Below are 18348 nucleotides of genomic sequence, written 5' to 3' on the forward strand. Positions count from 1 at the left end.
CTCTGTCTTCAGTTTGGCAAACAGTGCCAAGGGATAAAGCCTTACACAAGAGGGTTAAGATCAGCATTAATCTCTCTTCTATAGTGGCAGGCATGGAGGCTGAAGCTACTAGCAGTAGACACTTAGTCCTCTACCGTATAAGGATGATTACTAGTGTTTTAACTCAAGGATAATTATCTTTGTGCAACCTCCCTAAACTCATCCCAAACATTTCTAAACTCATCCATTGGTCCCGTGTGGCTCAGTTGGTAGAGCATGGCACTTGCAATGCCAGGGTTGTTGGTTTCGATTCCCATGGGGGATCAAGGCGAAAATGTAGCGTCGCTCTGGATAAGAGCATTTGCTAAATGACTTAAAGGTAATACAAATCAGTGGAACTTTCATAGAGTAAATGACTAAAGGGAAGCAGGAACCTGAACATGACTTGCAGTCATAAATCTTTTAGCACTGCTTCAATCAAATCCTAAACTACCTGTGTTTGATACTTTAGAAGACAAGGTTGCGGTCTGTGGTTCATACTTTGCTTGAAGCTCATCAATCTAGTCTCAACTAGATGTGCATATTTCACACTGGACAGACAGCTCTGTTGCTGTTCTGTCTGACAAATTATGACAGCTGTCCAGACGTAGGAGCAAGGCATGGTCCACACCACTCCACCCCCAAGATATCATTACAATATGTACACAATTCCAAGGAGGGTTCCGCATGCTCTGTCACATAATGTAGAACAAGATGCATTGGTGCAGGATTTAGTACAACTTACCTTGGTTATTCCAGCGAAACTTCTCATCTGCTGAACTGAAAGAGAGAAAGAAACAGATCATGGTCAGAATAGAAAAGCAGCAAACCTTCATTTTCCTCTGGCGTAGCATCCTAATGCCCCAGACCTGAGCACTACCTGATGACTGGAAAATTTTCGTCCGTCCGTCCGTGTGTGTGTGTGTGTGTGTGTGTGTGTGTGTGTGTGTGTGTGTGTGTGTGTGTGTGTGTGTGTGTGTGTGTGTGTGTGTGTGTGTGTGTGTGTGTGTGTGTGTGTGTGTGTGTGTGTGTGTGTGTGTGTGTGTGTGTGTGTGTGTGTGTGTGTGTGTGTGTGTGTGTGTCTGTGTGTCTGTGTGTGTGTGTGTGTGTGGTGTGACTAGGCTACAGTACTGTAGAGCAGAGCACAATGGGAGTGGGGATGACTAAAGGGATCCCTTCCTCCCTTCCTCTGGTCAACATGGGGTCATCTGTCAGAGCAGCCCAGCCAGCCAGCACTAAGCCCGAACAGGTTCTCCCTCCAGGGGGAGGTGAGGGGTGTGCACCACACACCATCCAGAGACACAAGGGACACGTGGTCTGGAGAGAACAAGCTTTCAGAGCCACCAGTGCACCCCCCCCCCCCCCCCCCCCATAGCCACCACCCCACCCTCCTCCCCCTGAACCGCCACCCACCCCTCCCCCGAAGCACTAGGAGGGTGACAAATATTAACAATGTAGCCATGAAAGCACCACCTAGCTAAAGCTTCTTAGGGATCGGCGTCCCGTCAAGGGGACAGTTGTAAATCATGCAGCACCTTGTGTCATGATCGCAGATTTTAGAGAAACAACAAATGTCGGTACATATAAGTGTCTTATATTGGCTGAAAGCTTACATTTTTGTTAATATAACTGCACTGTCCAATTTACAGTAGCTATTACTGCAAGAAAATGCCAAACTATTGTTTGAGGAGAGCTCCTAACCTCTATAGGTTTGATAAATTCACCTCTGAAGGTGAAATGTGTACATACATTCTGAAATCTTTTCCCTGATTTCTCATCCAAAAAGTCCCAGAGATAACATGAAGGGTCGTTTTGTTAGATAAAATATTGTTTCATATCCTAAAAAGGTCCATATAGCATGCACAATCGATTTTGTATTTCCACTCGTTCAATTTGCAAAGAAAGGAATCTGTGAAAATCTAACTCTAAACGTTGTTTCAACCAGTCAAATCACGTTCATATGTATTCCTCAGAGATCCTAGAACGTAACCAGACTTCACTATATCATTAGGGGTGTAGTATATCCTATAGGACACCATATTTGGTCAAAGATCAATGACGCGGGCAGTCTTCACTTTAACGACTATAACTTTGTCAAATAAGCACCAATCGGGGTCAAACAAAGCGAGTTAGATAGCCAATGAGCCAATGAGCCGGGCTTTACGGGAGTATCTGGAATCCATGTATATGTCGTAAAATGTAGCTACTAACCCATTACGACAGCATGCCTTTTCCTTTTGGACAAGAATTATAAGAATATTCAGAGTTATGAAGTTGTTGAACTTATAATATGGCTACTAATACTGGAAAAGCTAAATCAAAGTCCAAGTATACAGATTTGCCTATATTCTGAAAAATGTCATACGAACACAAATGTCTCCTTCACGATTTGCACAAATGTACCTGGGTGACTTCACACTAAATGTCATGTAGTTCGCTCATACTTCAAGTTATCCGTCTGAAACTTTGCACATACATGGCTGCCATCTTGGGTACACCATCGGAATTACAACCAGAGTGATGGCTAGAACTGGGACCTTTCTCTTGCATTTCAAGGATTGTGGTAAGAAAACCATTTTTTTCTTTGTATTTTCTTCTACCAGATCTATTATTATTATTAATGTTGTATTCTCCAACATTCAATTCACATTTCCACAAACTTCAAAGTGTTTCCTTTCAAATGGTACCAATAATATGAATATCCTTGCCTCAGGGCCTGAGCTACAGGCAGTTAGATTTGGTATGTCATTTTAGGCGACACTTGACAAAAAAAAAAGATTTATTAACACATCACAATGAATTGCAACTCACTGCTCTTCATGGAGACCTGATTCTGCCAGGTTACAGCCAGGGGTGCTTAATTCTACACAGGCTATATTTCTAATTCTACATGAGTGGATGACTATTCCAGGTGGTAAAATGGCTCCCCACTGAGAAATCAGCTGCTGCCCTCTCATCAGAGCAGAGTCTGGCACAGAGTGCTGCTTCTGCCAGCCAGCCTTTATCCTTTTCATGGGGCGATATGTTGACGTAGTCGCTAAGCCAGGGCCATCACATGGACTCAGATAACCACACTGGGATCGATGGGAGATTATCTCTGATCTGGAGCACACAAACAACAATCATAATAACTATGGAGTCACTGGAAATGGGAGCTTGAGTGGAGTATCGGGATCTGCTGTCCCCCATCACATGATTAATGTGAGTGTCCCAGTGAAGGTCCGGCCCAACGCTAGCTGCCTCAGAGCTCAGCCGCCACTGTGATCACTAGGCTAAATGGTCATTCACTGGCCCTTTGACCAAGTAGCAGCTGCTAAATCATCCTATTGATTTCTCCTTCACAGTTCCTATTGTGAGGCTGTCTCCGTTTACAGTGGGGTGACGAATTGCCAGAGAAAACAAAATTAATAGGGGCTCAACATCGGCCCGCAAGTGCTCATTCATCACCCATTCTTTATTGAACAATAAACACATACAGCACCGCACCGGCACAGGAGGAAGAGAGGAAAGGGAAGAGGGTCAGTGTGTTGGGCATGAGTGGCCTCTCACAGAGACACTCTGATGGTCTCACTCCTGTGTTTGCCTCAATAGTTTCCCCCTACTTTTTAAACTATAGCATGCCTGTAGGCCTACATCTCAGTCTACAAGTCTTAAGCTCTAAAACTACTAGGATATACAGTGACATGACTCGAGAGAAATAGAAGCAATTAAAAACTAAAAACTAAGTTTCAAAGATGCACTACGCAGAAATCACTCCCCCATTTCCAGGTTTCTAAAATTCTAATAGTTCGCCTAATTTCATTTTATGTGACAAAACAAGCAAGTACAGTGTAGAAAATCATTGTACCATCTAAACCGCTGTGAAATATATTTTCCATAACCAGCAATATTGTATTTTCAGCAGGTGTACAATAACAAAAGTAAAAGATGCAAAAACAAAACTTAAGAATTAGAAGTATATATAACATCATAGCTTCCATCCATCTCCTCACCCCTACCTGGCCTCAAAGCAGGGACCCTCTGCACACACTGACAACAGCCACCCTTGAAGCATCATTACCCATCACTCCACAAGAGCCGCAGCCCTTGCAGAGCAAGGGGAACAACTACTTCAAGGTCTCAGAGCGAGTGACGTCACCGATTGAAAAGCTATTAGCGCGCACCACCGCTAACTAGCTAGCCATTTCACATCAGTTACACATAGAAATAGTGCACATAGAACAGATGTACTGCCTCTTAGACTTGCTTTCAGTGAGAATTATCTATATTACGCCCAAAAAGTTTCATATTGCAGCTTTAAGTGAGAGGTAGCCATTGGACTGAAGCCGAAAAATGAAGGAAATTCACGAGCACTACAATGCATACTTCACCCATGCTCTACCAAGGTTTTCCAGCACACAGCTTCGACCTACAATAGTAGCTATGTTGGTCTATTGTACTTCCAACAATATGTAGGCAGGTTGCTTATGATTCAAACCTTCTTAAACAGCCTAATTCATACTCATCAGAGGTATAATGAAAAGCCAACTGACATTTACTAATGATGTGCTTACCTGTTGCATCCTCGACAACCACTGTGGTTATTATTTGACCCTGCTGGTCATTTATGAACGTGTGAACATCTTGAAGAACGATCTGGCCTTAATGACCATGTACTCTTATAATTTCCACTCGGCACAGCCAAAAGAGGACTGGCCACTCCTCAGAGCCTGGATCCTCACTAGGTTTCTTCCCAGATTCCAGGCTTTCAAGGGAGTTTGTCATAGCCACCACGCTTCTACATCTATCTGCATTGCTTGCTCTCTGGGGTTTTAGGCTCGGTTTCTGTATACGCACTTTGTGACAACTTCTGATGTAAAAAGGGCATTACAAATTAATGTGATTGATTGCTTGATAATGGACTTTACAGGGTACTGCTATTAAAATAATAAAGTATAGTCTCAACGTCAACAGTGAAGAGGCGTCTCCAGGATGCTGGCCTTCAAGGAAGAGCTGCAAAGAAAAAGCCATTTGTCAGACTGGCCAATAAAAATATAAAATTAAGATGGGCAAAAGAACAGACACTGTCCTTCCCGACTCCAGGAAGGCATGCATCCCAGAGTCGCCTTCATCACTGCTGACGTTGAGACTGGTGTTTGCGGGTATTATTTAATGAAGCTGCCAGTTGAGGACTTGTGAGGCGTCTGTTTCTCAAACTAGATACTCTAATGTACTTATCCACTTGCTCAGTTGTGCACCGGGCCTCCCACTCCTCTTTATATTCTGGTTAGGGCCAGTTTGCGTTGTTCTGTGAAGGGAGTAGTACACAGCGTTGTGCGAGAGCTTCAGTTTCTTGGTAATTTCTTGCATTGAATAGCCTTCATTTCTTAGGACATGAATAGACTGACGAGTTTCAGAAGAAAGTTCTTTGTATCTGGCCATTTTGAGCCTGTAATCAAACCAAACAAATGCTGATGCTCCAGATACTCAACTAGTCTAAAGAAGGCCAGTTTTACTGCTTCTTCAATCAGCTGTGCAACATAATTGCAAAAAAAGGGGATTCTAATGATCAATTAGCTTTTTAAAATTATAAACCTGGATTAGATAACACAACGTGCCACTGGAACACAGGAGTGATGGTTGTTGATAATGGGCCTCTGTACTAGAGGTTGACCGAATTAATAGGAATGGCCGATTAATTAGGGCCGATTTCAAGTTTTCATAACAATCGGAAATCGGAATTTTTGGCCGCCGATTTTTTTATTTTTATATACCTTTATTTAACTAGGCAAGTCAGTTAAGAACACATTCTTAATTTCAATGACAGCCTAGGAACGGAGGGTTAACTGCCTAGTTAACCCAGCTCGGGGGATCCAATCTTATCCAAAGTTAACTAGTCCAACGCTATAACCACCTGCCTCTCGTTGCACTCCACAAGGAGCCTGTTACGCCAATGCAGTAGAAGCCAAGGTAAGGTGCTAGCTAGCATTAAACTTATCTTATAAAAAACAATCAATCCATAATAATCACTAGTTATAAATACACATGGTTGATGATATTACTAGTTTATCTAGCGTGTCCTGCGTTGCATATAATCGATGCAACGCTGGGGGATGATTTAACAAAAGCTCATTTGCGAAAATAGCACAATCGTTGGACGACTGTACCTAACAATAAACAGCAATGCCTTTCTTAAAATCAATACACAGAAGAATATATTTTTAAACCTGCATATTTAGCTAAAGGAAATCCAGGTTAGCAGGCAATATTAACCAGGTGAAATATTTGTAAGTCGCTCTGGATAAGAGCGTCTGCTAAATGACTTAAATGTAAAATGTAAAAAAATATGTCACTTCTCTTGCGTTCATTGCATGCAGAGTCAGGGTATATGCAACAGTTTGGGCAGCCTGGCTTATTGCGAACTAATTTGCCAGATTTGTACATAATTATGACATAACATTGAATGTTGTGCAATGTAACAAGAATATTCAGACTTAGGGATGCCACCCGTTAGATAAAATACCGAACGGTTCCGTATTTCCCTGAAATAATAAACGTTTTGTTTTCAAAATGATAGTTTCCAGATTTGACCATATTAATGACCAAAGGCTCATATGGGTTAACTGCCTGTTCAGGGGCAGAATGACAGATTTGTACCTTGTCAGCTCAGGGATTTGAACTTGCAACCTTCCGGTTACTAGCCCAATGCTCTAACCACTAGGCTACCCTGCCAGCCCTGCAGGCAACCTGCAGAAGGACGAGGAGGCTACAATTCACCATCGTTTATCAGTTCGGTTTTGATGGCCAACTAGCTGAAAAAGTTAGTAATGTTCCTTCGTTAGATTTGTGTAAAGGTCTACTGTAGCTCTGATTGGCTATTGCGCATCGGTCTGTGTAGACTCTCGTTTTGGTTTAATTTACTGCAGTGTCTATCAATTGTCCAAACGCAAGGCCACTTTCCCATATGCCCTAGTATAGTTAATTCCCAAATATTCTAAGAATTTATGAAAATGTGAAAATTACCATATCTAAGTGGTTGCTTGTCAGATATATTTTTTTTAAGTGCCATATTCATCCTGGGGGTGTGGATCTGTGCCGATTCCGGCTGAGAGTCAGACTCGGCCGACGTCATGTGGCCCGAGTCTGTGCCGCCTTCGGCAGTATTTCTTATGGCTTGGATGCGGGGATTGAGCTCGGGCCGATTCTGGTGTGAGTTATCTGGCCCAAATGTATTACTTGGAGCTCGGGCAGATTGCGGTGAGAGAAAACTGGCCCAAATGTATTACTTGGGGCTCAGGCCCATTGGGGCTACTCTCTGGCAGATGATTACACGGGCTGCTTTATATAATTAACATTTCATTATCTATTTATTTTTCATATTTTCCTCATTGTTTCTCTGATCAAAAAATACAATTAATATTTAAATGAAATTCTTAAAGAGTCCTGTATAGTATTTTAGCATTTTGATACTATGTGCAAGGCCATTGATAAACATTAAAAACTTTGTAGATGGAACTTCCCGAGTGGTGCAGCGATCTAAGACACTGCTTCGCAGTGCAAACTGCATTTCTACAAATGCTGGTTTGAGACCAGTGGGAGACCCATGAGGCGACGCACGATTGGCCCAGCGTCGTCCAAGTTAGGGGAGGGTTTGGCCGGCCCGGAATGTGCCTGTCCTATCGCGCTGCAGCGACGCCTGCGGCAGGCTAGGCGCATGCACGCTGACACAGTCACCAGGTGTATGGTGTTTCCTCCGAGACATTTTGTGGATGGGTATAATTTGTATGTATAAAATGTATAATAGTAATATTTTAAATGACTAAATCTGGTAATTTTGTATACATTTATTTAAATTTGCATCAGTCCGCTTCTGGGGGGATTCTGGTAAGATGCCGCTGAATTCTGGTAGACTGAAACGGCTGATGTACTTAGGCCAATTCTGGGCAGTCGTTCATTCTGATTCGGGTCGAGTCCAACACCCAATTCCGGGTCGATTCAATCAGTTCCGGGTCCTCGGAAGAGGGCCACTTCTGGGCCGATTCCTTATTGCTAACAGGGTATGAACAGATTTGAATAACATTCCATGTTGCAAAAATGCTGTCAGTTCCACTTTAAATGCAACAATGCTTCACATAACAGTTATTTTCAAAGAGGTGGCTAACAGCAAGCACGCTGCATTAATAAATACAGTTCCACTCACCAGATGATGATCATTTGAAACTTAACTTGTTGAAAGTTATTTTTGAAAAGGGAGAAGCTAACAAATTAGCAACAACATCCTCTTTGATAACACCTACTGCAGCTGCTGCAAACTAGCTGACAACAAAAGCTAGCTAGCTAGACCATGGGACAATTTCTGCTCGCTATTGCGCAGTGACCATTGGCCTTCAAGAAGGCAGAAGTTTCCATACTTTTTGTAAAAATGGTCCACTCATTAAGTCAAAATGGGATTGGATGATTCCACTGTCACACCCACATTTTTCCCTAATACAGTTAAATGGAATATGCCTTTAACTAGCTAGATTTATCTCCCCAGAGACCAGGAAAGAAAAAATCCTGATTGGATATTTTCTTTTCAGCTTCCAGGAATTGTGTACAGGTCCTTGCGACATGGGGCTGTGCATTATCATGCTGAAACATGAGGTGATGACTGCGGATGAATGGCACGCAAATGGGCCTTAGGATCTCGTCACGGTATCCGTGTGCATTCAAATTGTGATCGATAAAATACAATTCTGTTCATTGTCCGTAGCTTATGCCTGCCCATACCATAACCACACCACCACTATGTGGCTCTCTGTTCACAATGTTGACATCAGCAAACCGCTGCCTGGTACAGTTGAAACTGGGATTCATCCGTGAAGAGCACACTTCTTCAGCATGCCAGTGGCCATCGATGGTGAGCATTTGCCCACTCAAGTCGGTTACAACGCTGAACTGCAGTCAAGACCAGGGTGAGGATGACTAGCACGCAGATGAGTTTCCCTGAGACAATTTCTGATAGTTTGTGCAGACATTCTTTGGTTGCTTAAACCCCCAGTTTCATCAGCTGTCCTGGTGGCTGGTCTTAGACGATCCCGCAGGTGAAGAAGCCGGATGTGGAGGTCCTGGGCTGGTGTGGTTACATATGGTCTGCAGTTGGGAGGCCGGTTGGAAGTATGCCAAACTCTCAAACGATGTTGGTGGTGGCCTATGGTAGAGAAATGATCATTAAATTCTCTGGCAACAGCTCTGGTGGACATTCCAGTAGTCAGCACGACAATTGCACGCCCCCTCAAAATTTGATTATTTCTGTGGCATTGTGTTTTGTGGCATTGTATTACCCCCAGCACAAGGTGCATCTAGGCCTGTTAAGGTGACTGTATTACTGCCACACCCGCGGTCACGAGTCATGGAGGCAGTTAAATTCCACTTGCCCGTTTAGTCATTAGTAGCTTACCAAACTTGCTAATAACTGCCTGGTACTCTGACATCAAAGCAAATTGAATCTAAAATCTGGTTAAACACTTCATGAGAACCCATGAGACTTTCTATAAGCTATGCAATTGTGTGAGTTTTGATTGACTCTTAAAAAAGTAGGACCCCATCAGCTTTCTATAGGCTAGGCCTACATTTATTTCTTATTTTCATCGACACTGGTGTCATATTGGAATAGATATGATGGTAATAATATTTGAATTTAACATTTCGCTTCAAACAAATCCATACTGTAATGTAATGAAACGGGCAGGGAGCAAGCCTCGGACCTTCTAGACCCAAGTCCAGCGCGCTATCGACTGTGCCCCAAAAGCATGCTCAAGCGACAGTCGATATCAGCGTTTATAAACCCAGGGTCGTTACACTACTCCCTACTTTTCAAAGAGCGCGTCCTCGCGCTAGCTTGCGACTCAACATATTTTATAGGAACGCGTTCACCTGTCAAGCACACGCACGTTCGTGGATGCAAGGTCCGATCACTTCTGACACCAATGCAATGAAACGGGCAGGAAGCAGGCCTCGAACCTTCTAGCCAGAAGTCCAGCGCGCTATCGATTGTGTCCCAAAAGCATGTTCAAGCGGCATAGTCGATATCCGCGTTTATAAACCCAGGGTCGTTACAATAAGAGCAACCTACTTTCATCAGCGATCTGTTGCACCGAAAATTCTTTATTCTATGATCTTGATACACACTACTCGTGTGTTACGACAGGTTATATTTCAAGTCTATCTCTAAAGAGCTAGTTGAACTTTAGCTCAAAACAGTTTCTCATATTGATTTACTACTACACAATCAATCCAATCTGTCTGGATAATAACTTTAAAAGAGAGCATAATTGTTGGTGTGATTAACAAGTGCTGCAGCTGCAGGTCACCATCTGTAGACTCAGTTAATCACACTGCTGTTATCTCGATGTGCTGGTTATTGACAGATAATCGAATCTCAGGTTACATTCCCATGATGAGATCATCAATATTAACCCTCTCTCATATAATTAGGTTGGTGGAAATTAAGAAAATATGCATATATAAGCTACTATAATTGTAGCAAAGTGCAGAGCTGGTGTGTGTGTGTGTGTGTGTGTGTGTGTGTGTGTGTGTGTGTGTGTGTGTGTGTGTGTGTGTGTGTGTGTGTGTGTGTGTGTGTGTGTGTGTGTGTGTGTGTGTGTGTGTGTGTGTGTGTGTGTGTGTGTGTGTGTGTGTGTGTGTGTGTGTGTGTGTGTGTGTGTGTGTGTGGATATTGTGTGTTAGTGCGTGTGGATATTGTGTGTTAGTGCTAGAGCAGCACTATAAAGTGAGGACAAGAAGAGCAAGGTTGAGTTCAGAGTGTTAGAGCAGTTAAATATATAACTGTAACCAATGGCTTATTAAACCGGAGGAGGTTATGCAGCATGGCAGCCGAACACTCTCCTGTTTAAACAACATAGCTATTTTATCACCATTGAGACCATGGTCTCTTTTGCAAGGGAACCCCCAAGGGAGCCCTGTTACAACACCTCTCCACCCCAAACAGTCTGCTCGTTCTCTACCACCAATTCTTACATATTTTATTTACATTTGAATCAACTTACAGTAGTGAGAGCATAAATCAAAGCAACGTTTTCATGGCAAACCACAGTAAGACTTCGTAATGCAAGATGGCAGCCAATCAGTCTGTCCGTTTGTATGTCTGATCTTTCAGATTTGAGTTTTAATGACCCTGATCCTGTCTACAGAAGCAAACACTTTTGATGTGAAGGTCGATGCTGTACATAACAACTATTCTTGAGATGTATAGTTATGATTTTATTGTTGATCTCAGGTAATGTGAGATGAAACTCTGGGCTGGTAGATACCATGCAATCTCTACCGACTCCCTATGATTTAAAAAACAGAGGAGGTTTTGGCCTTTTGCATGTAAATGTCTGAAGTCTATTTCCAAAAATAGACATGATTAGAACATGGGCCAATACGACAAATGTGGACATAATGGTTTTATCAGAAACTTGGCTAAAGAAATCTGTTGTCAAATATTGATAGGTACGCGGTTTTTAGAACGGATCGGATGAGTAAAGGAGAAGGGGTTGCAATATATGTGAAATCCAAGTTTAGCACCTCTGGAATTCTCTCAATTACCAAAGCCAAACATTTTGAATTGCTTGCGGTTAAAGTGAACGTATACAGTGCATTCAGAAAGTATTCAGACCCCTTGACTTTTTTCACATTTGGTTATGTTACAGCCTTATTTAGAAATGGATTAAATCATTTTCCCCCTCATCAATCTACACACAATACCCCATAATGACAAAGCTGGAAATGTTTTGGGGAAATACTGAAATATTACATTTACATAAGTATTCAGACCCTTTACTCAGTATTTTGTTGAAGTGCCTTTGGCAGCGATTACAGCCTGAGGTCTTCTTGGATATAACACTACAAACTTGGCACACCTGTATTTGGGGAGTTTCTTCCATTCTTCTCTGCATATCCTCTCAAGGTCTGTCAGCTTGGATGGGGAGTTCACAGCTATTTTCAGTTCTCTAAAGCGATATTAGATCGGGTTCAAGTACAGGCTCTACCAGGGCCACTCAAAGACATTCAAAGACTTGACCCGAAGCCACTCCTGCGCTGTCTTGGCTGTGTGCTTAGGGTTGTTCTCCTGTTGGAAGGTGAACCATCACCCCAGTCTGAGATCCTTAGCACTCTGGAGCAGGTTTTGATCAAGGATCTGTCTGTACTTTTCTTCGTTCATCTTTACCTCAATCTCCCAGGCCCTGCCGCTAAAAAACATCCCGCAGCATGATGGTCCCACCACCATGCTTCACCGTAAGGATGGTGCCAGGCTTCCTCCAGATATGACGCTTGGCATTGAGGCCAAAGAGTTCAATCTTGGTTTAATCAGACCAGAGAATCTGGTTTCTTATGGTCTGAGAGTCCTTTAGGTGCCTTTTGGCAAACTCCAAGCGAGCTGTCATGTGCCTTTTACTGAGGAGTGGCATCCATCTGGTCACTCTACCATAAAGGCCTGATTGGTGGAGTGCTGCAGAGGTGAGAGAACCTTCCAGAAGGACAAACATCTCCACAGAGGAACTCTGGAGCTCTGTCAGAGTGACCATCGGGTTCTTGGTCACCTCCCTGACCAAGGCCCTTCTCCCCGGATTGCTTAGTTTGGCTGTGCGGCCAGCTCTAGGAAGAGTCTTGATGGTTCCCAACTTCTTCCATTTAACAATGATGGAGGCCACTGTGTTCTTGGAAGAGGCCATTGTGTTCTTGGGGACCTTCAATACTGCAGAAATGTTGGTACCCTTCCCCAGATCTGTGCCTCGACACAATCATGTCTCGGATCTCTACCGACAATTCCTTCAAACTCATCGTTTGGTTTTTGCACTGACATGCACTGTCAAATGTGGGACCTTATATAGACAGGTGTGTGCCTTTCCAAATCATGCTCAATCAATTGAATTTACCACGGGTGGACGCCAATCAAGTTGTAGAACCATCTCAAGGATGATCAATGGAAACAGGATGCACCGGAGCTCAATTTCGAATCTAATATCAAAGGGTCTAAAATAAATACTTATGTAAAAATTAGCAAAAATGTCTAAAACCTGTTTTTGTTTTGTCATTATGGGGTATTGTGTGTAGATTGACGAGGAAAAATATTTATTCAATTTTAAAATAAGTTGTAGTGTAACAAAATGTGACTACTTTCTAAATGCACTGTATAAGAACTCCCACATGACTGTAGTCAGCTGCAACAGCTTCCCTCAGCTTCGGGAGACACACTTAACTCTGTTTCTGATTTCCTACACAAACTAAATGACTATGTATTGGACTCTTTTAAAGAACTGTATTACTCTCTGAATCTCGGGCAAATTAATTAATGTGCCTACAAGACCGATTCCCAGAGCACCTAACAAATCAATGCTATTGGACATTCTTCTAACAAATACCCCTGACAAAAACACATCGACTGGGATATTCTGTAATGATGTCAGTGTTCACTGTGCAATTGCTTGTGTTATAAATACAAACATTGGGACTCCCAAGTTGCGCAGTGGTGTAAGGCACTACATCACAGTGCTAGAGGCGTCACTATAGATCCGGGTTCGATCCCGGGCTGTGTCGCAGCCGGGCGCATGAGGCGGCGCACAATTAGCCTAGCATCATCTGGGTTAAAGGAGGGTGTGGGTGGCCGGGATGTCCTTGTCCCATCGTGCTCTAGCGGCTCCTGTGGCGGGCCAGGTACATGCACTCTGACACGGTCGTCAGTTGGGCGGTGTTTCCTCCGACACGTTGATGTGGCTGGCTTCCAGGTTAAGCGAGCAGTGTGTCAAGAAGCAGTGTGGCTTGACAGGGTTGTGTTTCGGAGGACGTATGGCTCTCGACCTTTGACTCTCCCGAGTCTGTACGGGAGTTGCAGCAATAGGATAAGACTGTAACTACCAATTAAATATCACAAAGTAAAACCCCATTATATTTTATTAATACATTTTTGACAGATTGATGAGCAATTGTTCTTACATGATCTGTACTCGAATATTGACAGAGTAAGTCTGATTCCCGATGTTGACACTGCCTGGGACTATTTTGACATGACATTTGTGTCCATTTGTGATAAGCACGCCCCTATGAAGAAATGTAAAATCAGTGGAAGGGACAATCCCTGGTTTTCAGATAACTTGGCAGAATGAATTAGAAAGAGGGCCTTGGGGCCTCCAGAGTGGAGCAGGTGCCTGTGCTAGCTGTGCCACCTATAGCTTCTGGGTTCGAGTCCAGGCTCTGTCGCAGCCGGCCGTGTCCGGGACCCTCATGGGGTGGTACAGAATTGGCCTAGTGTTGTCCGGGTTTAGGGGAGGGTTTGGCCGGCAGGGATGTTATTGTCCCATCACGTATTAGCGACTCCTGTGGCTGGCCGGGCAAAGTGCACGCTGACATGGTCGCCAGGTGTACGGTGTTTCGTTCGACACATTGGTGCGGCTGGCTTATGTTTTAAGTGGGCATTGTGTCAGGAAAACAGTGTGGCGAGGTTGGGTTGTATTTCGGAGGGTGCACGGCTCTCGAACTTCACCTCTCCCGAGTCCGTACGGGAGTTGCAGCGATGAGACAAGACTGTAACTACCAATTGGATACCACAAAATTGTGGAGAAAACAGGGGGGGGGGGGGGGGGAATAAAAAAAAGAAAGAAAGAGGGCCTCGATCAGAGCGCTAAGAAACAAATGTACAGGATTGATCAGGAAGTCCAAATCAGATTTCTATCTAAGTTCTGGAAGCTAATCAAATACAATCTAATCAAATCAGTGTCAGGTTCTCATGTATCCTCTGTCCTTCCTGACAATTTAATGATGGATTCTAATGAAATGAAGGATAAAGTTGATGTAAGTTATGTTACAGTAAACCATGATATAGGCCCTCATGTGAACCATTTTAACTTTGAGCCTGTTTCTTATGCTGAGGTCTATAAAGCACTAAAGGCAATAGACACTAAAAAGTCTGCAGGTCCAATCAACCTGGATCCCTACATCTTAAAGATAGCAGCTGGTATTATAACTGAACTTGAGTCTCTTGATCAATTCCATACCCAGCATTTGGAAATCATCTTATGTCCTCCCACTTCTAAAGGGTGGAGATCCCTCAGATTCTAATAACTATTGTCCTATCTACAAGCTCCCTATCCTGGCCAAAGTCTATTAATCCCTAGGGAACTCGCAGTTAAAGAACATCTTAATTGAAAAGAACACAACTAAGTGGGTTTCAGTCTGGTTTTAGTCTAGCTTTCTTGAGATTAATAGAGGTGTGCCCCAGGGTTCAAATAATATTTTTCTTCTAAAGTTTCTATTAATTATTTGGGAAATGGGATGCAATGAGCAAAGTTTCATCTATATACAGATGATACAGTCATATTAATGTGCTTTTTCTCTGATTCAGGCTGTTGAAAAGCTGCTTTCAGTCACTGCACACATCCCTTTAAGGTCTGAAACTGGTCCTGAATGTACAAAACACTAAGTGTATGACCTTTACCAGAGCTCGCACTCAGACAGAGAAGGTTAGCATTGTCACATCTGGTGGCTTATCCATTGAACATGTGTCATCCTACAAATACCTTTTATATGGTTGGATGACAAGTTGTCCTTTGAAGTTCATATGGATAATCTTGTGAGGAGGCTTAAATTGAAATTAGGTTTTTATTTTCTTAATAAGGCCTGTTTCCCACTTATGGCTAGAAAAAAGCTTGTTCGGGCCACTTTTCTCTCTGTAATTGATTATGGTGACTTGTTGTATATGCACGCAGCCTCGTCGGTCTTACAGAGACTGGACTCTGTTTATCAAGCATCCTTGTGCTTTATTTCAAATGCCAAGTCAGTCACCCAACATTGCACCTAGTACCAAATGGTGGGTTGGAACTCATTTTATATGCACAGAAAGCTACATTCGTATGTGTTCATCTACAAAGCCCTTTTGGGTAAACTTCCTCTTAACCGCTGTAGCCTTATCTCCTTCACCACCAGCAGTTACCATACCCGGTCTGCTAGGTGGTTGCTACTTATGCACCAGTGGTATGGAATAGTCTACAATCCAGGCTTCATCTAGATATGTTAGCGCCACTGAATGGAAAAAAAAACATGTTGATGGGAGACTGTTACAGAGGATTGTAAATGCTTTTTCTTAGGCTGGATCATGTTGTTGTATGTTTTAATTCTGTAATGTATTGATTGTTGCTGCTTTCTTGGCCAGGTCTCCCTTGAAAAAGAGACTCTGGAGCTGCAGTCAAAACACTTAAAATACACCCTATCCCCACTTCTGATGATGTATCATGACGCCTGACGAGAATACACATGCAGGGCAAGGGGCGAGGGAGGAAGGAGTGATTTTTAAATGGCCTGCCCTTGCCCGGAAAATCGCCATCCTTCATCCCGCTATGATTGTGTTTTCAGCCACCGGTAGCTTGTGGGTGCTTTATATGTGCTACAGTCAATTATGATTGCATGTCTACTTACATTAAATATATCATTATTAATATAGCAAATTAATTAGCTTAATAACATTAGCCCGCCAAGCTGGAACTTCTGAAGAAGGAAAATGTTTTATTTCTACAATTTCCAAAAGCTAACCAAACAAAAACATAATGACTTTTACGAGACATGTTTGTACCGTCATGTGCATTAGTAGCACAATTTATAACTTATTTACATTCGTTTTTAGTTACACTTGTATGTTGACTCCATATTAACGTTGAGGTTTTAATTTTTGGCTGAACATATGAAAGCTGGTGGTTCCTTTTAACATGTATTCCCATGTAAGAAGTTTTAGGTTGTAGTTATAGGAATTATAGGACAATTTCTCTCTATACCATTTGTATTTCATATACCTTTGACTATTGGATGTTCTTATAGGCACTATAGCCACGGCCCTTGCAGAGCAAGGGGAACAACTACTCCAAGTCTCAGAGCAAGTGATGTCACTGATTGAAACGGTATTAGCGCGCACCCCGCTAACTAGCTAGCCATTTCACATCGGTTACACCAGTCTAATCTTGGGAGTTGATAGGCTTGAAGTCATAAACAGCTGGTAAAACGCACGAAGGTGCTGTTTGAATGAATGCGTACGAGCCTGCTGCTGCCTACCACCGCTCAGTCAGACTGCTCTATCAAATATCAAATCATAGACTTAATTATAACATAATAACACACAGAAATACGAGCCTTTTGTCATGTTTTGTCTTATTTTGTCTTGTCATTTTGCTTTTCCCTCTGTTCGTTTTCCCCCTGCTGGTCTTTTTAGGTTCGTTCCCCTCTTTCTCTCTTCCTCCCTCTCTCTCTTCTCTCTATCGCTCCGTTCCTGCTCCCAGCTGTTCCTATTCCCCTAATCAATCATTTAGTCTTCCCACACCTGTTCCCTATCTTTCCCCCTGATTAGAGTCCCTATTTCTCCCCTTGTTTTCCGTTTCTGCCCTGTCGGATCCTTGTCTATTGTTCACCGTGCTGTGTATCGCCCTGTCGTGTCGTGTTTCCCTCAGATGCTGCGTGGTGAGCAGGTGTCTGAGTCTGCTACGTTCAAGTGCCTTCCCGAGGCAACCTGCAGTTCATGATCGAGTCTCCAGTCTGTTCTCGTCATTACGAGTGGAATTATGCTTTATGATTGTAGATTTACTTTACTGGATTAAAGACTCTGTTTTCGCCAAGTTGCTTTTGGGTCCTCATTCACCTGCATAACAGAAGGATCCGACCAAGAATGGACCCAGCGACTATGGATTCTCTCTACTCTACTCTCGAGTTCCAGGGAGCGATGCTCGGCAGACACGAGCAGGAATTGTCTGCTGCTCGGCATGCCGTTGAGACCCTGGCCGCTCAGGTCTCCGACCTCTCAGGACAGTATCAGAGTCTTCGTCTCGTGTCACCAGCTACTTCCGGTTCTTCCGAGCCTCCGGAACCTAGGGTTAATAACCCACCATGTTATTCTGGGCAGCCCACTGAGTGCCGCTCCTTTCTCACCCAGTGTGATATAGTGTTCTCTCTCCAACCCAACACATACTCAAGAGAGAGAGCTCGGATTGCCTACGTCATATCACTCCTTACTGGTCGGGCTCGGCAGTGGGGCACAGCTATCTGGGAGGCAAGCGCTGAGTGTACTAACAATTATCTGAACTTTAAAGAGGAGATGATAAGGGTTTTTGATCGCTCAGTTTTTGGGAAAGAAGCTTCCTGGTCCCTGTCTTCCCTATGTCAAGGTAATCGATCCATAACGGATTACTCTATAGAGTTTCGCACTCTTGCTGCCTCCAGTAACTGGAACGAGCAGGCGTTGCTCGCTCGTTTTCTGGAGGGACTCCACGCTAAGGTTAAGGATGAGATTCTCTCTCGGGAGGTTCCATCCAGCGTGGATTCTTTGATTGA

General features: G+C 43.3%; 1 protein-coding gene across 7 annotated transcripts in view; it reads right to left on the reverse strand.

Annotated features, from left to right (window-relative positions):
- Positions 1-18348, reverse strand: part of LOC124009838 (catenin delta-2-like) — a 161235-nt gene that overhangs the window by 84450 nt on the left and 58437 nt on the right. For all 7 annotated transcript variants that reach the window (XM_046322027.1, XM_046322029.1, XM_046322026.1 and 4 more), the window contains one exon: positions 764-798. In XM_046322027.1, the coding sequence (XP_046177983.1) occupies positions 764-798 (35 nt within the window). The remainder of the gene's footprint in view (positions 1-763; positions 799-18348) is intronic.

Source organism: Oncorhynchus gorbuscha, linkage group LG22 (genome assembly GCF_021184085.1).
Source record: "Oncorhynchus gorbuscha isolate QuinsamMale2020 ecotype Even-year linkage group LG22, OgorEven_v1.0, whole genome shotgun sequence".
In the NCBI taxonomy this organism is placed as follows: domain Eukaryota; kingdom Metazoa; phylum Chordata; class Actinopteri; order Salmoniformes; family Salmonidae; genus Oncorhynchus; species Oncorhynchus gorbuscha.